General features: G+C 41.1%; 1 protein-coding gene across 1 annotated transcript; it reads left to right on the top strand.

The window, feature by feature from the left end:
• Positions 1–26: 26 nt before the first annotated feature.
• On the top strand, positions 27–24094 carry LOC139909660 (putative polypeptide N-acetylgalactosaminyltransferase 8). The gene is made up of 11 exons (XM_071896853.2): positions 27–201; positions 19301–19562; positions 20338–20504; positions 20879–21062; positions 21271–21468; positions 21861–21975; positions 22067–22252; positions 22610–22747; positions 23086–23181; positions 23301–23468; positions 23960–24094. The coding sequence occupies exons 1-11, from the start codon at positions 27–29 to the stop codon at positions 24092–24094; spliced, it is 1824 nt and encodes a 607-aa protein (XP_071752954.2).
• Positions 24095–24106: the final 12 nt, after the last annotated feature.

The raw sequence follows: 24106 nt of genomic DNA, 5'->3' as shown, positions 1-24106 counted from the left end.
TTAATGACTTGTTTTGGAGAAAAGCTATGAGGTCCTATCTGCGAACAGTTGGAGTGATTGGAGCCTTTTTACTCTTAATATACATCATCATCTATATGAAAGTGAGTTTGAGAATAGGCAAGTCTGTTCGAGAGGGGATGACAGATCAAGAGTTTGTGAGGAGGAAACTGGAGAGGATCGAACAGAGCCTCAACAAACTGGGTATGTACTGTATGTGTTGTAGTATGAATAACTCCCCAGCAACCTCAAAGACTTGGAGCTCCAGATTTAGACTGATATTTTGACTCTGCTCTTATTACATTACATGTAAAGTCAAATAATTACTCACCTGATAATGTGTTGATGTTCATGGGTTACAAGTCATTGCACAGGAAGATTTTCACTAAAAAAAAAGAAGTACCATCTTAATCTATCCATATGCTTTTTGCGACCTGTAGTAGGAGGTAGCCTACCTTAAAAGTAGTAGTAATAATTCATTGCTTGTCCATGTCATAAGATACCTACAAGTTAAAGCTTCAAACTCACTGCACAATTCCCCGAAAAATAAATGGCCTCATTCACGAAACGTGCGTACAATTAGATTTGATCTTAAAGTGTAGGCTTACTTTCCACGAACATTTCGACGTTCATCATTTTTTTGAAATTCTTACCCGAATTTGATCTTTGGTACGATCAAAATCTACGTGTTTGGAAACATGCGTGCGCAATTACGCTTGAAGTGGTTTCTATGAAGTGGTAGGCCCTATCTATTAAAGCAGTCCCAGACCTCATATTAACAAAATGTGTTTCAGTCCATTTGTAAGCCTACTGATGATATCCATATTAACAAAGCAAGGCCTTTAGCCTATATGAACAAATTCATAGGCAATTATATTCTTTTTTTTTTTTTTTTTTTTAATTCAAAACATAATTGAGAAGACAATAATATAATAACCAAGACACTAAAGTAAAACATTAACAAAAACAAAACAAAACAAACAAAACAAAACAAAGCTCAGCTTAATAACTGAGTAACCACGGTTATGTACAGTTCACGAAAAGCCCTGCAGCAGTATAGCAGCCACACCAGGCTCTACATAATTCAGAAAGGGTTCCCATATTTTAAAGAAAGCATCCATTTTAGTATGTAAAATACATGTGCGGTATTCTAATGGTACTAAATCAAACAATACTCGCTGCCAGCCTTTAACTGTTGGTACTTTGTCATTAATCCTCAAGTCAATTCTATATTGACAATTTTATTCAATTGGAAACATGTTTAGCTGACTGATTAATGTGATTAATTATTATTATAGCCTATTATTACATTAAAAAAAAAGATTGCTGGCCTGCCAAACAGCATTGATCAACATTGAACTTTGAGGGGATCAATAAATCTTCTCTTATCACAGGAGCAATAGACTGTGCGCATCAAAGCACCGTCTCCAAACGCATTTCCCTATATAAATCGCAAACACAATGAATGGAAGTTAAATTAATCAGTCTCAAGACTAACTAGTTTGTCTCTAGGTGATAGAGGTTATTGACCACATTGCTAATAACACACCTTCAGACCGCTCAGCAGCGATCGTATGATGTCATGTCATGCGCGAGCTCGCTCCGCCACAGAGCGCAGCATGAGCTGGAAGACCGTTGGATGTGCTTGGACACCGCAGGAAGAAAGCTCCTAAGAGCTACAGTCATAACCAACAGTATTATTATACAGCTTAAAGTCTGAGCCTACAGCTGATGACTGGACACCTGACAGCCATTCTCTCCATATTATTCCCCCAATCCTTTTGACAGCGCCCTGCCCTCCGCCCGGAGCAAATAAACAGCATCTATTTGGAGTTAGACGATGGCTTAACGTGGCAACGTGGCATCAGATGTCAACCTCACAAAGAATAGGAATAGGAATGCTGAGTGTAAACGGAGCAGCCCAATACAATGAACTAGGTCTTTGTCCAGGTTGGTATTTTCTGAGGTGTGTAGCACTCGTGTCACTGTGTTACAGGCAACTATAAGCCACTGGACCAGTTCTAGGTTCGAAGGAGTGGTTGAGTTAATTAAAATAGTAGACCAGAGACTAGAGCTTTTGATTGAACAAGCCGGCAGTTTACTGACAACAATGGAACATACACATACAAAATATTTACAGTAGGTGGAAGGCAGGTAAGTTACACTTAAACCATCCTTGTTTATCCCTTTCCCTAGAATAGATTGTTTTAGGTTTAGGTTTCAAGTTAGTTTTGTCAACTAGATATTGTTCGTTTAAGTTAAGACCGGTCTGTAGTTTCATAGGTTAATAGCCTTAATTTGACAGATTAGATGTGAAAATATTCTGGCTCTACACGCCGTTTTTCTCTGCTGCTTCTCCCGCTAGTTGCCGGCCTCGCTCTACTCTCTGAGCTACGCTAGCTGCACTGGGAGGCCGAGGGGGAGGAGCACATTAAAGAACAGGTCAAGTTCAATTAAAAGGGATTGTCAAACCTTTTTCTAACCTCACTTAAAACTTGCATGAAACCAACAGCATAAGATTTTGACGTGTTTTAAGAAAGATTATTTATTACCATGAATTCATTATTTATTTATTTATTGTTATTTAATTCACTATTTATTGCTCTGTTTGAAACCTGGGTTACATCCTCCCCTCTTTTCCTGATGCACGTCCCTGTGCATGGTATCATTAGACTACATCGTTATAAGTCTATAACGTGGTTCCGGGGATTAGGCTCATTTAAAGAGTCTGCGATCACTGTACTTAAACTCTGAAACAGAGACTGAACTATTGTGACTAATGGATTCCCTAACTCAGGGTAAGTCAGTCTCTTTGTAGGTTCTCTATGTCTACTAGACTTCCCTATGTATTCTCTATTATAGGTTGCTTTCAGTAGGACTCGTTTCAGGTAGGATGCTCTTATCGAGTAAGTTTGGATCAGCAGTTACCACTGGAATATGTCAGCTTCGGCTACATCTGGAGGGTCTTGTTCAACAGTGGACACTGGAAGGGGTTGTGACTCGGTGTTCCTTGTACAGGATTCAGCAGTTTCAAGACGGTCGAAACCTGGGGTCTCTAGGTTTCTATGACCATAAGGGTACACTCAAAGAAATGAAATGTTACATTTACTTAATTAAGTTATGTCAACCGGTCCCACATAACTAAGTTGAATAAATGAGAAAAAGCATAGAGAATTGATAATTACTAAATACTGTCAAGCAAATCTCACCAAACTGTATTAATTAAATGCTACATCATTCAGTTATGTTGAATTAACTTAACACACACATTTTGAATTTACTCAAGACATTTATGTTTAATTTACTAAACGCAGTTATGTTTGATTTACTAAACACAGTTATGTTAAATTTACATAACACAGCTGAGTTGTATTGACGTTGTAGGATTTTGTTGATTGTATTTAACATGACTGAAAACTACATGCTCCATCAATGTGAGTGAGTGAAATAAATACAACTTAAGTAATTTTACTTCAACTGACTTTATTTAACAAACATGCCCAACACTGGCAGCCATTTTGTACCATTTGGCCCTTAATGTCAAGTAATACTTAAAATAAATAGAATTATACAAAGAAATACATTAAAAAAAAATATATAACAAATAATTGCCCTTATTAATACTCTAGTGCATTGCCTGAAAGTCAATAATTAATAAAGCCCAAGGTGATCAAATTGCCATTTTTAGCATCAGCCAATGCTCACAACTGAAAAACTTCTTTCTTCTGATATCTTTTTTGTCTAGAAAGCAGTCCAATATGCCAAAATGTTCAGTGTACAGTGATATGATAACAGGCAGCAGCAAATACTAACAAATTAGCAACAGCAAATGTTTGGCAGTTTTCGGTGACTGATGACAAATTTTGTAAAAATGTCTGTCTTTAGAGATCCTTTGTCTAGAAAGCAGTCCAAAATGCAAAACAAAATGCTCAGTTTAGTGATATGAAAACAGGCAGCAGCAAATAACAAATTAGAAACTGCAATTTTTTTAGCAGTTAGGGCTGAGATTATTTAAATGATCAGAATCTATTAATATTCTGTCTTCAGATATTTTTGTCTAGCCAGCAGTACAAAATGCACAGACGCTCAGTTTACAGTGATATGAAAACAGGCAACAGCAATGAGTAACACATTACAAACAGCAAATGTTTGGCAGTTTTGGTTGATGGATGACAAAAATCATAAAAAATTATCAGTATTCTGTGTTTAGAGATCTTTTGTCTAGCCAGCAGTCCAAAAATGCAAAAATGCTCAGTTTTATAGACAGAAATATCAGCAAATGCTAATAATAAATGAGAAACACAGAGAGTCACGTGGCGCGGGGATCAAGATGGCTGGCTGAAACTCTGGCTCCGGGTGACTAGCATAAATATCCTTCTTTACGTTATTTTCAAATTAGTCAATTACGTCTTCCACTGCTTTAATACTTTTATAAAAGTGAAGAATGACGGATTCACAGAAGAACGTGACGGCGAAAGTGCAAGAAACGAGGATTTTGAGGTCAACATCCCAGGCACTAATCACCTGGGAGGGTAAACAAGTGTTGATCTTCCCGGACTATTCCAGAGAGACGCAGGCCAGACGCGAAGGTTTCAAGGATTGCAAGAGGGCTCTCCACGAGCGCAGGATGACATTTGCCATGCTCTATCCTGCAGTGCTGAGGATCGACACAGCCGGCGGGCCGCGCACATTTGAAAATCCGGAGAAAGCAATGGACTTTATTCAAAGACACTAGAAACTCCTTTTCATACACTGGCGACCACCACATTTTGGCCGAGGGACTATGCGAGAATGAGGTCAGTTACTCGCCTTCTGGGTGATTAGCAGGGAAGAGAGACGTAGCTGTTCTTCTAATAGAGTATCGTATTTAGTTTTATATAGATGTTTGCTGCAATCACTGTACTAACCCCCAGCAATAATATGTTTAGGCAATTAATCTATTTCCATTTCCATCTTGTTTTCCCTTTCTCATAGGCCTAAGGCTAAGTCTTTAGTTTCTTTGGACCTCAATGTCAATGAGCCACCCTTATTAATTTTTTGTTTTTGTTTTCTCCTTTTCTTATAATAATAACTAAAACAGAGGAGTGGTGAATTAGTTTTGTTTGTGGATCGGTGTTCTTTACATATTTGACTGATTTGCGTTGAATGCTATGTGTGCTTTGTCACTTGGATGCAGACTGAAGTGCACCAGTTGAGCAACAGGTCATGGACCATAAGAGTTCATTGTTAAGTTTTTTGGTTATGTGCCATGTTAGAGTGTTGGCACTTGATAACACTAAAACTGATTCAGTGAGATTACAATTTTGTTTTACTCTTGTTTTTACGCCACGGGTCATTTGGCATATAGTCAATGTAGCCAGGTCAATATCTTTCTAGATTGTCCTTGCCTGTAATGGCTAGTGGTAATAAGTTGTGCTACACTACGTGGAATGTAAACGGCCTGGGAAGCCCTATCAAGAGAAAGAAGGTACTCTGCAGCTTAAAGGCTAAGAAATATGATGTGGTCTTTTTACAAGAGACTCATCTGTCTCAATATGAGTCTAATAAGCTGTGTAGGGACAGGGTGGGGCAGGTGTTCTTCAGTGCTGATTCTAGTCAAAGCAAAGGGGTTGCTATTTTAATCAGCAAACGTGCAATTTAAATGTCTTAAGGAAAATCTGATAGAGAGGGTAGGATTATCATTGTGTTGGTAGAAATTCAGGGACAGTCAGTGATACTGGCTAATATTTAGGCTCCAAATGGTGATAACCCCGCCTTCTTTGTAGACCTTGAGAGTAAATTACTTGAGAGTGTGGACTTCCCCATTGTTCTGGGTGGAGATTTTAATATCACTCTGGACCAGACTTTAGATCGGAGTAGCTCTCGATGTAGTAAACCAACTAACTCAGTTCTCACGGTGAAGGGTTTATGTACTTCTTTGGGGCTTGCAGATGTTTGGAGGATGTTGAATCCTACAGGCAGGGACTACACCTTCTACTCTAATGCTCACAAGGTCTGCCCAAGAATTGACCTATTTCTTATTTCCAGTTCTCTATTTCTTGCTGTCTTATCCTGCTCAATTGGGAACATTCTGTTCTCTGACCATGCTAATGTTGCGTTGGAGTTATTGCCTTATTGTGAAACAATTTGATCACCTAGATAGAGATTCAACTCCTCTCTCCTACAGGACCCTGCTTTCAAAGAAGAACTTGGGGCACAAATTAAAAATTACATGGGAATCAATGTGCCCACGGCACCCTCTGCTGGTATTGCCTGGGAGGCAATGAAGGCTTATCTTAGGGGCTATATAATTCAATATGCGTCATACAGGAAAAAGCTAAATACTTTGCAGCTCACCCGACTAGAGAAGAAGATAGAAATAGCGGAGACTAATCTGAAGCAGAATATGTCTCCTTCTAACTTGAGGGAGTTAACGGAACTCAAATATGAGTGTAACTGTATACTCTCCAAAAAGGTGGAGTTTCTCTTGTTTTGTGCGAGACAAACTTACTTTGAATCTGGGGATAAGGCAGGGAAATTTTTAGCTAGATATATTAAACAGAAGCAATCTAGCTCAGCAATTCCTGCAATACGGTCTCAGGGAGGGAATCTTCTGACCAATCCAAAGGATATTAATGATACATTCAGGGGGTTTTACATGGATCTTTATACATCAGAATGCTCCGCAACTGATGAAGATATAACCTATTTTCTTGATGATTTGAACCTTCCCAGGCTAAATGAGGAACAGCAAGAGTATCTTGACAGTCCAATTACAGAGGCAGAGCTATATAACATAATAAAGGCATTACCTTCTGGTAAATCACCTGGCCAGGATGGTTTTACAGCAGAGTTCTCTAAATGCTACGTGACTGAACTTATGCCCTTAATGATGCAGATGTTCAGGGAAGCTTTTAGAGAAGTAAGACTGCCTCCTTCTTTATCATAAGCCATTATTACCCTTATTCTTAAGAAGGATAAGGATCCATGTGACTGTAAAAGCTTCAGACCAATCAGCTTGATTTCAACAGATTGTAAAATTTTATCGGCGCTACTGGCCAATAGAATTGACAAAGTGATCACATCTCTTATTCATCCTGATCAGGTGGGATTTATTAGTAAAAGACACTCATCTGATAACATAAGGCGGCTACTTGATATAATGTGGTCAGTCCAGGATTTAAATTCTCCAATTGCGGCTATTTCACTAGATGCGGAAAAAGCGTTCGATCGTGTGGAATGGAGATACCTGTTCCACAGTCTTAGAGCCTTTGGGTTTGGTCAGACGTTTATGAAATGGATAGAGGTTCTGTATAATCAACCAGAGGCAGCGGTGCAGACAAACGGAATCATTTCTCCCTATTTCACATTGGGCAGAGGCACTAGACAAGGCTCAGGTCTTTCTCCTGCACTCTTCTGTCTAGCACTGGAACCGCTAGCAGCTGCAATACGCCGAAATGACGCCTTCCCGGGGGTCAGAATAGGGAATACAGTTCACAAGCTTATGTTTTATGCGGATGATATTTTGCTGATGGTATCTGATCCGGTGAGGTCCATCCCAGTTTTGCTTAACTCTATTGACTTGTTCTCAAAGCTCTCTGGATATAGAGTGAACTGGTCAAAATCTGAAGCACTCCCTCTGTCTTCCTACTGCCCCAGATCCTTCTTCCAGGCAGGGTCATTTCAATGGCCTCAAGAGGGTATGAGGTACCTAGGCATTTTATTTCCTCGTCAATTGAGTGAAATTGTGGAAAAAAACTTTGAGCCCCTGCTGAGGAAAATTTCATCTGATATAGAAAGATGGTCCTCACTCTTCTTATCCTTATGGGGCAAAGTGAATGTATTGAAGATGAACTGCATACCTAGGATAAACTATCTCCTCCAATCCCTACCTATTAACATACCTAGAAGGTTTTTCAAACATTTTGATAGAATATGTAACAATTTCTTGTGGAACGTGAAACGTCCCCGGATGCACTTGGAAAGGCTCCAACTTCCAGTTGATGGGGGGGGACTAGGGCTGCCTAAGCTGCTATTTTATCATTATGCCTTTAGTACAAGACATTTAGCTCAGTGGGCATTACCCCCAGAGAGGGCTCCCCCATGTATGAGATGGAGCAGGTGGTAGGCTCTCCTCTCCCTCTGTTGAATTGCTTGTCTACCAAATTGTCTCCCCGGTGTCGATCCCACCCTATCATATCCCATTTGCAGGATACGTGGAGGGTAATATGTCAGACGTTTAATCTAAATCCTTATCTTAACTCAGAGTCAAGTATATGGTTGAATCCCAAATTACTAATAGGCAAAGCCCCTTTCTTATGGAAAGAGTGGGTGGATAAAGGCATTCTTACACTTGGAGATCTATACGAAGAAAATACCCTCAAAACATTTAATAAGCTAGTCCTAGATTTTGACCTTCCCAGATCTAAGTTCTGGCAATATTTACAACTAAAGCACTTACTAACACAGGTCTTTGGCTCGCCCAGAAATATCCCTCAAAATTCCGATATTCTTGCTGGTGTCACTATGGTATATGGAACAGGCCACGAGGTTTCATTTTATTATTCAATGATCTTTGATCAGGCCATTACAGTATCTACTGCTCTAAAGATAGCCTGGGAACGGGACCTGGGCTTTTCATTAAGTGTACAGGAGTGGGAGGGGATTTGTGGAAACTCTAAGAAAATGTCAAGGGATATTAGAATTAGGCTTATCCAATTCAAAATTCTCAACCGATTTTACTGGACACCTTCTCGTCTTCACAGACTAGGTCTTAAGGACTCGGCGGAGTGCTGGAGGTGTCAGGCCCCAGACTCAGAGGGCACTTTATTTCATGCCCTATGGGAGTGCCCAGTGATCCAAGACTTTTGGAGGTGGGTCCACGAACGTATTACAGAAATTTCTGGGGACAATTTTGGTTTCGAACCAAGGCTGTATGTACTGGGTGATCCTCTACAAGTTGCCCATTGTAGTGCGTCCGATTGGATTTTGACTTGCATCATAGTGGGTAGACAGGTTTTAATGAGGGGGTGGAAGACACCAGGGAGCCCGTCCTTTCAGGACTGGCCTACTGAAATCGGCAAAGTAGCCTCTTATGAGCAAATGTCTTATAGAAGCACTGATAGGCAGGACAAATATATGGAAAAATGGGGAAAATATATTGTATATCTAAGTTCGGGTAACGGGGCTTGACCCCTGTTTGGAGTGGTAGCACAATAGGCCTATATGTTACTTGGAATGTATCACTTGGAAAACCTGGCATACTACTATTAATAGAGGACCCATTTTGGCGTTTTTTTTTGTTTGTTTGTTTGTTTTTTATTCTTTTAAATAAATTTAAGTTAATAAGTTAATACAATTTTCTTTTCTTGGTCTTTTGTAAAGAGTTTTTTGATGTTTGTTGTTCATGTTCTTGTCTGTACTGTGTTAAAAATGTGAAAACTTTAATAAAATATAAATCATAAAAAAAAAAAAATGAGAAACACTATTCTTTCTTCTGCTATTTTTGTCTAGAAAGCAATCCAATATGCCAAAATGTTCAGTTTACAGTGATATAACAGGCAGCAGCAAATACTAACAAATTAGCAACAGCACGTTTGGCAGTTTTCGTTGACTGATGACAAATTTTGTAAAAAAAAAAAAGAAAAAATATGTCTTTAGAGATCCTTTGTCTAGCCAGCAGTCCAAAATGCAAAAATGCTCAGTTTGCAGTGACATAACAGAAATATCAGCAAATGCTAATAAATGAGAAATACTATTTTGTCTTCTGATATCTTTTTTGTCAAGCCAGCAGTCCAAAATGTTGTTTGCAGTGATATCAAAACAGGCAGCATCAAACACTAACAAATTACAAACAGAAAACATTTGACAGTTTTGGTTGAGGGATGACAAATGATCAAAATCGATCAATATTCTGTCTTTAGACATCTTCTTTTGTCTAGAAAGCAGTCCAAAATCTGAAGATGTTCAGTTTGCTGTGACTTAACATCAGCAAATGCTCAAAACTGGAAACAAATGTCACAATTGTTGAAATTGCTTCTTTGGTCCAACGAAGAGTCCAAAGATACGCAGTTAATTGTCCACTGAACCTAACCCAAGGTTCACAGTCTCATCGATTGCAGGTGAGATTATTCATGTAGTCTGTTTTTGAGGACCTGCACCTTTGTGGAAAGCCTGTTGCCATCCAACTCCATCAACACTTTTTGAAGAAATTCAAATGTGCATTTCAGATCCTTGGGGTAGCTCAAGTAGCTTCTCATTGTCTGTGTCTGTTTCAATCAAATCGTGAGCATCTAAACCAAAACCAGTTTCTGCAATATCAGAGGAAAGTTCTTCAGATGGGTTATCCTCACGATTTACATCACTACTTTTCACCACTCCAACTTTAAAGTCTTTTACTGTGCAAGAGCCATGCTTCCTGCTCTTATGAGATTTGAAAGTAGCATATATATTAGTTTGAAAAGAACAATTCTGAAACATACAACAGACGGTTTCATAGCGCTTCAAGTGGGTATTGATATGGGAAAAGTACTCTCTACTAGACGATATGACACTTCCTGGACACAAAAAGCATGTAAATGTTACAAGCTCTGCACTTGTTACAGCTGAGACATCAACATGACACCTACTTAAATGAGTCTTAAGAGCATTCCATGATTTGAATGAGCATGGACAATCATAGTATGTGCATGGAATTGAAAGCATCTGACCCTAATGGCCGTGCTTTAGCTTATAATGCTTCAGTAACTGGTACCTTGTAGATACTGTTTCAGCACACTGTTTGCATTTCCACATTCATAGCCTATGAGGAAGGAAAAAAAAGTGTAAGTGATCAGCATTGATTCTACAACATGAACCCCCATCCATCAAATTCATACTTAGTTCTCAATTGCATCTATTGTTATGCATTTGTACATTTCTGAAGCAATTGGTCCTCTGTGTCCTTATATCTACAACAACCACAAGTAATTAACTTTTTTTAAAGAAGTGAGATATGCTTACCACTGCTGTTGAACCGCTGGCTTTTCATCCGTTCAATAAGCCACTCCCTGACACAATTCGCGAATCTGGAATTCATAGTTAGAGCCTTTATCACACAATGAACATAATATCAAAATATTGTTCCTGGAATATGAGACTAGAGTATGGAACTTACAGCATTTAATTATAGTTATTTAAAATGCCATTATAAAATCATTCCATTTCCGTTAACTTAATGCATTTACAAACTAAACTTGCAAATTAATAATTCAATTTCCTTTTTTACATCCTGCTGCTCAATGGGTTAGATCTTATGTAACTTTTAGGTGGCCCACTGCTCAAACATCTTTATATTACAGGGTAACTGCACCCTAAATCATTTATTTTTCGCTGTACTCATAGTTACACAGGCTTATGTGGGCATATGATGTTAAGGTGATTTTTCTAACAATACACATTGTGTGTAAAACTGCCTTTTCTGCTCAAAATTATCTTATTTCTGTCTGCTTGGATTTGAAAATTCAGTTCAGCCGAATTCTCTAATCGTGACATATTAGGCAAGACTCCGAGGTATATTTCATATCAGCTGCCGCCAAGTATAAACATCAAAAACATTGCTAACTGTAGCCTCAGTTTGTGCCTCTCACACCGTTACTAGCATTAGCAAGCCTGATAAGAGATGGTGGAGAGACAACGTCCTAAACAGGAGATGTATTCAATGACAGTAAACATAACACATTGGGCCGCCGATAACTGTGCCGTATTGACAGCGTAACAAGATATTCAGGGCTGACGACGGTAACATTAACCATCATAAACAGATATTTTGCCCCCCTCATGTATGTTAATGGGGTGGACAAAATATTAGGAACACTTTAATATAATGCACTCCAGTACACCACCACCACCCACTACGACCTCAACAATAAACAAAGTAGAATTATCACCTTTCTGACAATGTCAACAAAAACTGAAAATGTATAAGCTTCATAAAAGTAGAATTTATGGCAGAGCTGTTATACAGGTGTTCCTAATAAAGTGCTCGGTGAGTGTATAACAAAATAAGATAAAGCTAAAAAAAAACGTGTTAAATACAGTACTATTCAAACACCTTGGGGTAGCATTTCATATTTTGCTGCCTCTCTGTCAGATTTTACTCTATGGTGTGTTCAGACAGAATGTGAAGCGAAATTTTTGCACACCGCCATTACATACAAAGTCAATGCCAAGACCCGATTAGGCACCAATAAGCATCCGCGCAAGTTGAAAAAAATTGATTGAAAAATTTGAGTGTAGCCTATATGAATGTACTTCATAAACATACAGAGAGGAGAGGGAAACGGAGAGACTGGAGGGAAATAACAGAAAGAACCGGAGTTCCTGATGAGTTCTGAGTTCAGTGAGAGGCTGAACTGAACATAAACACACAGACACCTCCCGTTGTTAGCTAGCTTACAGCTAATGTACAGTAATGTATTTTTTCTACGAATAAACAGAATAAGCAGTCAAACGTGTGAGTAACGCAAGTTGAAAATTCGCTTTGCATTCTGTCTGAACACACCATTACAAGACAAACACGAGCAGGGTAACATCATTTAATAGTGTGAGAGTTAAGCTAGCGACAACAGGCTTTTCAAATCTAACATCAAAGTATACAACCAAACGCATAAAAGTCAAAAATATGCATCGCCTGTTGTTGATAATGCACCGATAAATTATATTGTCAAAATAATTCACGTACTTACCAAAAGAATCGATGGATGGCTGTAGACTGGAATAAAAACTTTCAACCAGCATTTGTTGTCAGCACATGGTTGTAGTTGCGGTTGTAGTCTAACTGTGCATATTGCGCATGTGCAGAGAAGTACGGAAAACGCGTTGGGACACTCTTTATTCAGTCCAACACCTGCCTTAGGTTGTAAATGACTTGATTACGCAGCTTCAAATCAGCAGAGTTAGATATTACTAACTTCTTACCCTATTGTGTAAATGCAATGAAACCTTCTTGTTTTGATGGTCAAAATTATGCAATTATTCAGTAGTTTCACCATAAAACAACTATGTAATGCAAACAACATCCAAGTTTCATTTCTTTGAGTGTAAGTGGGATCATGATCTTCAGAATCAGAGTCTTGTCTTTCAGATTCATCCGAGCACCCATCTCTTGGGCACCGACGAGTTCTTGGTCGTCTGGGTCTCTTCTTTGTGGCCGTTATGACTTTAACTGGAGTTATAGGAAGGAAACCACATGGTAGTAACAGGTCTCGATGAAGGGTTCGTAGTAGACCATCTTTGGTTTCAGGTCTCACAACGTAGACTGGGACATTTCCGGACTGTTTCAGTACAACATATACATCTGATTCCCACCTGTCTGCCAACTTATGTTTGCCTCTAAGGCGGACGTTTCTAACCAAGACTCTGTCGCCTTCCTTCAAGGTGGAATCAACAGCATGTTTGTCGAACCTTGCTTTGTTGTGATCTGCTGTCTTCTTTGCATTCTCCGTTGCCACTCTGTAGCTTGCTTCGAGTTGTGATTTCAGGTTGCAAACATATTGTGAGTGTGAGCCTGGCTGGTGATTGACTGGTAAGCCAAAGGCTAAGTCGACTGGCAACCTCGGTTGTCACCCGAACATCAGTTCGTATGGGGTAAAACCAGTGACTTCATTTCTAGTACAGTTGTAAGCATGTACTAAAGGCTTAACATGCTCTCGCCAGTGACTCTTCTTCTGATTCTCCAGGGTGCCTAGCATGTTCAACAGGGTCCTGTTGAAACGCTCAACGGGATTCCCTCTTGGGTGATACGGAGTGGTCCGAATCTTTTGAATGCCAGCTAATTCACACAATTCTTTTATGGTGCGAGACTCGAAGTCTGGACCTTGATCGCTGTGGAGCCTCTCTGGAATGCCATAGTGGACGATGAAGTGGTCCCATAAGCATTTGGCAACGGTCCGGGCCTTTTGGTTTGAGGTGGGAATGGCTACTGCATACTTCGTAAAGTGGTCTGTGATCACCAGGATGTCTTTGGTGTTGCTGGAGTCCGGCTCCAAGGTGAGAAAGTCCATGCACACAAGCTCAAGAGGTCGTGTGGCTGTGATGTTCACAAGTGGTACAGCTTTCTCTGGCAGGACTTTACGTCGTATGCAGCGGTTGCAGGTTTTGATTTTAGTCTCCACCTCAGCTGACATTTTGGGCCAATAGAACTGTTTCCGAACAAGGTCTAGGGTTCGCTCTACACCCATGTGGCCCATGTCATCATGTAGACCCTTCAAGACTAAGGGTCTCAGGTCTTCAGGCAGCACAAGCTGGTAGTGAGTTTGTGCGCCCTCTTGTCGCTTTCGATACAAGACACCATCTAAGACTTCAAGTCTGTTCCACTCCCTTAGTAAGAGGTAGAGCTCAGGGAGTTCTTTTCTGAGGGATGGTGGAGGTTTTTCTCCCGACTCCATTTGTTTGAGTACTTCACGAATACAGGTATCAGCTCTTTGCTTGTCTCTCAATTCAGCTGGTGTAAGCAGGGGGATGACAGGTAAGCCACCGAGCTGATCCTCCTCTTCAAAGCTTTCTGGGAGAGCTTTTGGATGGTGGGCAAGTGACACAACCAAGGTGGTGCCGGGCGGTGTTTCCCCGGAATGATTGTTGATCACCTGGTGAACTAAGTGCTTCTCACAGATGGCTTTAATGGTGCTTTCATCCAGATTTGCATGTTCAGATTCCAACAAGTGTCTTTTTGTAAACTATTGTATCCTCTGTGTGGGCATCTGGACAGTCCATCTGCATCCTGATTTTGTTTCCCGGCTCTGTATTGTAGCTGTTGACAGAGCAGCCAACCATCTGTAGCTCGTGGCGTCAAGCTTAGCAGAGGTAAGGATGTATGTTAATTGGTTGCTATCAGTGACAGCAAGAAATGGGCTTCCATAGAGGTAATCCTGGAGTTTTTCAGTCACCGCCCATTTAAGGGCAAGGAACTCCAATTTGTGGGCAGGATACCGGGTTTCACATTTCGACAAACCACGGCTTGCATAAGCGGCGACTCGCTTCTGTCCTTGTTGCTCCTGGTAGAAGGCAGCACTGAGACCTGAGGTACTCGCATCTGTGTGTAAGATGTAGGGCAGCTTGGGGTCGGCGAACCCAAGGATGGGGGCAGTTGTCAGCTTTTCAATTATGGTGTCAAACGCTGTCTGGCAAGCAGGGGTCCATCTGTCATCGAAGAGGTCTTTTGGATTGTGGTATTTCTCAATGTTCACTGTGGTGTTAGTGTGTTTTCTCAGCGGTGGATATCCAGCAGTGAGTCCGTTGAGTGGCTTCACAATCTTTGAATAATCTTTGACAAATCTACGGTAATAGCCGCAGAATCCCAGGAAGGTTCTTAGCTCTTTCAGGTTGTTTGGTTTTGGCCAGGTTTTGTTGGGGGATCTGAGCCAAGAGATTTGATGGACTGAACACTCTTGATGGCGTGTATCTCTGCTATCACAGCTTTTGGAGACAGGGTGATATCATGGTCTGACTTGTTCTTAAGAATGACTGGTATGCAGCGTGGCAGCTTAGGTGGTTGACTTGCTAGGCCATCTGTTACCAGTATGCCACCTGGTAAGGAAGCTGACTTTGGTGACTCTACCATCACCCACTTTCCGGCGTTTGGTGTTCTGCAGCTCACTGATCCTTCAAGGACTTTGGTCTGACCAGCAGCAATAGTTTCAGAGTCTCTGCTGTGCAGTCTCACTTCTCCCACGCTGGAATCAACACACTGTCTTTGGTCTTTAAGACAACTTTGTAGCCGTAAGGCAGTGACTGGTAGTTCTGAGGTGCGATGTCTGCATACTGCTCATAAAGAACATCCAAAGCGTTGGAGCCTATCAACACTGATGACAGAGTGGAGCGCATATCAGGCACAATCAGAGCTAGTGTGGGCACCTCAACGTCTACCCCAAGTATGCTCTTAGGGAACTTGATGGTAGCTTCAACATAGCCAAGGTAAGGGACATCCTGACCATTAGCTCCCTCCACTTCAAGCAGGTTGTTTAATGAGTTGATAGGTAGATGAGACAGGTTCTCTTGGTAGAAGGAATTGGGGATCATCGTTACTTGAGGGCCTGTATCTACCAAGCAGCTGCAATCTTTGTCACCTATGGTCACTTGTGCGGTGCACTTAGCTCCAACCAGTCCTTTTGGCAGGGTTACTGACTGCTTTTTGGTGTGAGAGCACATGTGGGAGGTGCGCCATTTTTGTTTGGGACGCTTTGTCTGCGTTCCAGTCCCCGCTTGCCCCTCAGCAGGAACTGAATCTAGTTTAAATTATCAGGCTTTGAGGCGCCATTTTCAGTATCCCATACTAGCTGCTTTTCTCTTAGCCGCTTCCTTTTTGAGGCTACCAGAGAGGGGTTTGGCTCACTATCACACTGGGGTTTGATATGTCCATCCTCTCCACATCTGTAGCAATACCAGGGCCTTGGTCTATTGCTTGTGTTGTTGTTTACATTTCGGCTGTGAAACTGCAGCTTTTGAGATGTGGGAGTGTCAGTTGAAGACTTTGTGATAGCTGACTTGGGAGCTACTAGTTTGGCAACTGGTGTAGTTAGACTCTTTCTGCTGTCTTTCTGTATGATTCATGTGAGCTGGGATTGTAAATCAGCTATTTGTCTTTTTAGATCTTGGATTTCAGATTTGGAATCAGGAGTCGATTGTGATGGGGTGCATTCTTCTTCACACTGCACACAAATGCCTTGATAATGGGATGACACTTTCGGCTTTGAGACATTGAAGTACTGTTTCATGCGGGATGCTTTGGAGGTCCGCTTATCTTCTGCTGTGCGGAGTAACAGGAGAAGTTCTGCAAAGGTAGGTGGGTTCTGTTTCTTTTGTTCTAGCCGCAGTTCAGATATTAAGGTGTTGTCCCAGCAACCTCTAATAAACTGTCTTAAAAGTTGCCGGTCAAGGTCGCTTGCAAATACGCCTCCCCTCCTGAAGGTGGTGTTCAGTATCACTTGCAGCCGTTGAAGATAAGCCGAGGGTTTCTCACCATTATCTTGCATTGTATTAAGATACTTTGCAAAGAGGTCATCTCCATCTTCAACAGTACCGAAAGCAGAGTCCAGAATCTCCAAATACACATTTGGAGGAGATTCAGGTGTCAGGTGCTTCACTATGTCAATAGCGGGTGACGAAAGGCTTTCAAGGAGTTTCCGTGACTTGTGTAGATCTGACTGTTTTGTGTCTTTAAGAAGAAGTTCCACATTAGAACGCCATGTCTCATAATCCACTTCATTGTTGGGGCGGGGGCAACGCCCAGAGAAGGGTCTGAGTCTCAGGTATGTGTGTACCTGCATAGCAGAGTCTTCATTTCTTACTATGTGCTCGACTATTACCTTCTGTACTTCAGGTGAATTGACATCGGAAAGTTTCAGAGCAGGCTGTGTCTTTTCTTTGGAGAGTGCCGGTCGTGGAGACCGGTTACACTCTGGCTGAACATTTTGCTCTGGAACTGTACTGGGTAGAGGGCTAACCTGTGCAGCAGTTTCTGAAACATGTTGCTCTGGGATACCAGGTGAGTCCAGTCCCAAGTCTTCACTTCGGGTTTCTGAGTTATCCAGGTCGACAGCTTCACTGATGGCGGAGAGTTCTTCTCTGAGGACAGTTGCAAGGTCTTTGCCAGTCAGTTTTGCTATCTCCTTTAACTCTGAGAGGTAAGTCTGTGTAGCTGTTTTGCTAGCTACAGGTATGTAGGCACTAGCTAAGGCCCTAATGTAGTAACTGGTGTCAGTTTGAGTCTTAGCGTGAAGTCTGTGTGGCAACAAAGGTGAGAGTGACTGTACAGCTGTGCTATAAACATACTCTACAATAATCTGTCTGACTCAGAGGAATCTACTGGGATTATCCTTTGAATGGAGCCATACTGCTTAAGGAAGTCATATAGTTCTTCATCAGCTTCTGTGTCAGCTACACCACTAACTATAACTGAGTTAAGGATTTTTACACCACTCGTTTGAACTACTTCCATCTCTAAACACTATTAAAGGTCTCTGGTCTCTAACCCTATATTGATCTAAACCACTCCTGGCTGGCTCGCCAAGTTTATGTAGCACTCGTGTCACTGTATTACAGGCAACTATAAGCCACTGGACCAGTGCTTTTGATTGAACAAGCCGGCAGTTTACTGACAACAATGGAACATACACATACAAAATATTTACATTAGGTGGAAGGCAGGTAAATTACACTTAAACCATCCTTGTTTATCCCTTTCCCTAGAATAGATTGTTTTAGGTTTAGGTTTCAAGTTAGTTTTGTCAACTAGATATTGTTCGTTTAAATTAAGACCGGTCTGTAGTTTCATAGGTTAATAGCCTTAATTTGACAGATTAGATGTGAAAATATTCTGGCTCTACACGCCGTTTTTCTCTGCTGCTTCTCCCGCTAGTTGCCGGCCTCGCTCTACTCTCTGAGCTACGCTAGCTGCACTGGGAGGCCGAGGGGGAGGAGCACATTAAAGAAGAGGTCAAGTTCAATTAAAAGGGATTGTCAAACCTTTTTCTAACCTCACTTAAAACTTGCATGAAACCAACAGCGTAAGATTTTGACGTGTTTTAAGAAGATTATTTATTACCATGAATTCATTATTTATTCATTTATTGTTATTTAATTCACCATTTATTGCTCTGTTTGAAACCTGGGTTACAGGTGTCAAGGTGGTAAAATATGTCAGGAATTTCATAACCCTGGTTCACTGACAGCAGGAGTGAGGTACTGTATCTCACCAAACCTTGCATGAAGCGAGGAAGAGGTGCACTCATTTTGAGTGACCAAGTGATGCTGTGTTTGCCCTAAATATCTAGGGAGAGGATGTCCCTCCTCTGGACACAGGAGTCCCACCTGCCAGTCAATCATGGCTGGCCTAATGAGACAGCAGCTTCTAAGGACAAGAGTGGAGTACCCAATAGTGAGAGTCATCACTCATGCTATCAGAGAACCAGGGTTGCAGTCATAACCTAAAGATCTATAGCATTTTGGAAATTAAGTCTTCAGTTTTTGTAGAGACCTATTTTAAAGGTCCATGACACATTAAATCAGATAATTGTGCCCTAAGAAGCATAGGTCTGTAATGGGCTAGGAGAGTGAACAAGGTGGCAAAATGTGCTGTATTTGATTTGAATGAGCAAACAAGTATGACTGCACTTGCTGCACACTGATATGTTTTCTAAACAATCCTGTCATTTCAGCTAAATCAGTAAGTTGTCAAACTGATATTTGTGCCTCTATTGAGACTCTTGGTCAATATAACTCAATCTCACTTTTCATCTTGTTTCCATTTCTAATTTGTTCCTTCTTTTGTGACCATATTTCTCCAAAGCAAAATTGATAGAATTATCCAGTCAAACCAACTCCACGACTGGACTCCTCCCAATTGTGAAGGAAAAAGTGGACCAAAAAACAGAAAAGAAAGCAGTGCCAAAGTTATACCCAAACTCAGCCCTGTTTGCCAACTGGGGCGATGGCCTGTCAGAGGAGGAACAGAGAGAGGCAGAAGCTCTGTTTCAGAGATATGGATACAATGTCTTCCTGAGCAACCGGCTGCCATTAGACAGGAAGATTCCAGACACGAGAGACAAGAGGTAACTTCAGTGCACTTCATGGGGTTCTAACTCTTTTGAGAAAGGATTAGATCATTTTGTGTCCTGTCCTATGTAGTATCTTCCTGAGTAATTTAGTGCCTTGTCCTGTGTAATGAGGGTCTTGTACCATTAGGTGGCTAGTATGTCCTGTCCTATGGTCTTTGTGTCCTGTCCTTTGCTGCATGCAATTTTAAAAGTTAGGGTAACTGTGGGCTATCTCAGCTATAGACTGGGCTACATTTACAATCTTGGAGTAATCTTACAAAGCTGCATTTTTACAAAGCTGTAAATAATGGTGCCAATTCAATAAAAGTTTGCTTGTGCTAAATGCATACACGATATAGCATGACAAGACAATAGCCAACAAATGGCACACATTACACAGGACAAGACACAAATGGACAGGACAGGATGCAGTAATGGAACAAGACCCTCATTACACAGGGCACAAATGTACATGGGTAGGAGACAGGGCAGGACACAAAAGGATCTAACCCCTATTGCTTCTTTCTAATCTTTTCACACTCTCCCTCCCTTACCTTACCAAGACAGCTCAAGCAATTGCTTACAGCACTCTACCCATCTATGTGCGCATAGATGGTGCAGCTGTTAAGACTGCAGAACATAGTGAACGTCTATGCAGTCACAAGCAACAGGACATGCTGTCCGATTTCTCACTCTGCATCCTTTTTTCCTACTGTGTCACTCAAGGCTGCCTCTGGCTGAAAAAAACTGACAGAAGTGTCTATCTCTCACTACATCTCTCACTATTTAGATGTCTGCAGAAGCATTATCCCAAGGACCTGCCGAATATCGGAGTGGTGTTGATCTACCTGGACGAGGCTCTGTCTGTCATTAAGAGGGCCGTCCGGAGTATCATTGACCGCACCCCAAAACACCTGCTGTGGGAAATCATACTAGTGGACGACCATAGCTCTAATAGTAAGTCCAACATACCATGCATCTGTAAGTAAAGTACCACTGTTCAGTATGAGATGTGGAGGGTGGAGCAAGTCCTTCTCAAATATCTTAGCATTCTGATCTAAATCAAGTCTTATTATATCACCCTGTGAGACAAATCTGCAATTAAATCAGCCCTTCTATGTTGAGAAGCATTATTAGTTGAAGTCCCAGGGGCATGACAATGTTTTAGCTCAATAATAGTTTTTTGAGGAAATTAATTGGGTGTGGTACTTGTGGCTACTGAGTAGAGGCAATGGCTCTCGCATTATATGGAGTAGTTCATATATTTGTCCAATTTTTGTAGTCATCCGTAGTCCGATGTTCATAGATTTGACTGTAGACTCAATTTCCAGATGACCTGGGCAAACCGTTAGAAGACTACATAGGTCAAATCCACAAAGAATGGCCTGGACTCATTAAGAAAGTGAGACACAAGCAACGAATGGGTTTGTCTCAGTCCCGGATGTCAGGTTGGGAGCATGCCACAGCTAATGTTGTGGCCATCTTGGATGCCCACATTGAAGTTATGGAGGGATGGTAAGTGCACCTTCCAAATCAAGAGGTAGATTTTGGGCAACCAATAGCAACTGAGGAATTGTTGTATAAGCAGAGTTGAACAATTCTTAGATCTTTGTGTAAATTCAAGAGCTGAATTGATCACATACTGTCACAGATTGATTGATGAATTAATTATGCCTCCTCGTCTTTGAGTCATTGCATTGTTTTATTTTGGTGTCTTTTTCAGGGCAGAACCTCTGCTGGCCACGATCAAAGCTGACAGGACGGTAGTGGTAACCCCTATGTTTGATAAGGTCCATTACGATGATCTGCATGTGGAACGTTATTACCCGGCTGCTCACGGCTTTGACTGGCCTTTGTGGTGCAAGTACGAGTCCTTCAGACCAGAGTGGTCCAAGCTGAATGATGAATCACAGCCCGGGAAGTACGTGGAACAAGCAATGTTGCATTCAGCCAGATCACTGTGAGGGGGACAGTTATATTAGAGCGTCACCCTGGCAGTGTACCTGTGCCTCAATTTCACACCAGGGAAGAAAATAACAAAATCAATTTCAATTTTTGTGGATTTTTTCCTATTGCTGGCTTTTCAATTGGTAAAATATTTTCAAAAATAGTTCATTTGAATACCGAGTTGCCTCATGATGAATGGAGATCGAGCTTACTGGCAATCTTATCTCAGACTATAAATGCTCATTGATTCTACAAGGAATTTGTCAGGCTTTAAATCAGTCTACTTGTCATTTAGACACATTTTTAGGAAATAAAATGTTTTGGCACCTGTGCCACATGTAAACACATCATCATTACTTTGGCCAGGACTCCCTCTGTCATGGGCATCTTAGCAGCAGACAGAGTCTTCCTTGGAGAAATTGGTGGACTTGATGGTGGAATGAGAGTTTATGGAGGAGAAAATGTTGAACTTGGGATCCGTGTGAGTAGTCACAACTTAAGTCATTTAAATCAGTTATGGTTGAAGATTCATGTAAGCACAAGTGGCCATCTGATGTGTCTTGACCAATCAGGTCTGGCTGTGTGGAGGCAGTATAGAGGTTGTGCCTTGCTCCAAGATAGCGCACATCGAGAGGGCACACAAACCTTACGCGCCCGACCTGAGCCCTGCCATGCGGAGGAATGCCTTGAGAGTTGCAGATATCTGGATGGACGAGTACAAGAGGAATGTGTTGGTTGCCTGGAATCTTCCCCCCCAGGTGTGTACTGTGATTTATTATATACTAATATACTATTTTTAGTATGCCAACTCATTAATTAATGATGCATCAACGAACTGCGGCTGGTTAAGCCACCCAACAGTGAGTAAAGAAGCGTTGTGGTTCAACATTTTTATTGATGTTGTACATGCTGTCTCGTGCCTGGGAGGAGCGCTAATTGCTCTGCACTTCTGCAAGAATTACATACAAAACTGCCATTCAAGCCAATTTTGTGGGATGTTTGCCTCAATATTCTACATGTGATGGAGATTTTAGCAGATGATACATTTTGTCAGTGTTGCAGTGTTCATCCACCTTAAGTAGCCTTCTGAACTTGACCTGGCATATGACACACAGGATCACGGAATTGATGTGGGAGACATCTCCCAGATGAAGAAGCTCAGAGAAAAGCTGAAATGTAAACCTTTCAAGTGGTACCTGGACAATGTATATACTAGTCTACAAACATGGGATAACCTCTTGGCTTATGGTGTGGTAAGGATCATTTTTCATTATGAAGTTTGTTGATGTAACAATTCATATTTTAGTGTGAACTTGTGTAAAATATTAGTGAGCTTGAATTAAAGCTGACTAATATACCAAGCTCAGAAATCTGGTGTTAAAAGACCTACTGAGTTCTACCTTAATTTTATCTAGGCAGAAATGTGGCTGAGCCCTGAAAATGTGACAATCCTGAAACTGTGATTGGATATTGGAGTTTAAAATAATAAAAACACATTCAGTTAGTGGTCACATAGTGCTCAAGATCCACTTCAATAACAATAACAATACTTCAATAAATAAATCCCCTAACATCACACTGGCCTGTACAGCTGCAGAACAGCCTTCTTATGAGTTACTGTGTGGACCAGGGAGCGGTTCCTGGAAACATCCCCGTCCTGTATGGCTGCCACTTCCAGACTCCACAGGTAGTGTGTGGGTTTGTGTGTCTGTGTGTGGTTGTTTGTGTATGTATGCATGTGTCGGATGTTAATGATATGATAACAATATATCATAACAGCATATCATAAATTATCCTTTTCACCAGCATTGTTACTACAACACAGACGGCGAGATCATCGTTGGGTTAATTAAATCTCACAAATATAACGATAACCGCTGCCTAGTTGATCCTGGCACCGGCAGCACTCCCACTCTGCAGCAGTGTCAGCTGGCAAAGCAAGGTGGACTCCACCTGCACTGGGACTTCCAACAAGTAAGACCCTAGTAAACAACAGCAGCTGCAGGAGCATTTTGTTCAGACTGTGCAGTGACTTTTTTAACAACATAGAAAAGACCATTATCCTAATTCAAATTAAGTCATTTCAACATGAGACATTTTATCCTGAAGCAAATGTCATGCCATCCTACAATTTTTTTTCATTTGTGACAAGCAAACACGAGTATTGTAGAGTTATCATAATTTAGTTAGCAGTGAAAATATTATCTTATTTGAACCACTTATTTGAATACTTTTGCGGCTTGAGGAACTAAAAATGAGTAGATCATCTTTTTGACATTTTGGTATTATGGATTTTGGAGCACACAAAATGCAAACTTCACTGCAAAGGCAGTGGGCATCCAAGTTATGGTTGGCCAAATCATTTTGGTAGTTAAAACTTCTCTATTCAAATTTTTTGTATTGAATATTGCTCGCTCAAAATGTTCCCGTTGCCGTCTCATAATTTCCGTCTCATAATTTTGCAGGGCCAAGCGATAAGAAACAGAGCCACTAAGAGATGCCTTGAGATCGCCCAGGGAGGAAACTCTTACTATGAGCTCATCATTCAGCGCTGCAGTGAACAGCGTTGGACATTTCAGCATGTCATCACAAAGTTTTAGCTCGCACATGTA

Source organism: Centroberyx gerrardi, chromosome 4 (genome assembly GCF_048128805.1).
Source record: "Centroberyx gerrardi isolate f3 chromosome 4, fCenGer3.hap1.cur.20231027, whole genome shotgun sequence".
Lineage (NCBI taxonomy): Eukaryota > Metazoa > Chordata > Actinopteri > Beryciformes > Berycidae > Centroberyx > Centroberyx gerrardi.
This window is presented reverse-complemented; position numbering and strand designations above follow the sequence as displayed.

What these genes read in the sequence shown, in the direction of transcription:
- LOC139909660 (XM_071896853.2), top strand. Translation starts at nt 27, where the DNA reads ATGAGGTCCTATCTGCGAACAGTTGGAGTGATTGGAGCCTTTTTACTC. An exon ending in ACAGAGCCTCAACAAACTGG is followed by an intron (nt 202 to 19,300) that starts GTATGTACTGTA and finishes ATTTCTCCAAAG; the next exon opens with CAAAATTGATAGAATTATCC. An exon ending in TGCACTGGGACTTCCAACAA is followed by an intron (nt 23,469 to 23,959) that starts GTAAGACCCTAG and finishes ATAATTTTGCAG; the next exon opens with GGCCAAGCGATAAGAAACAG.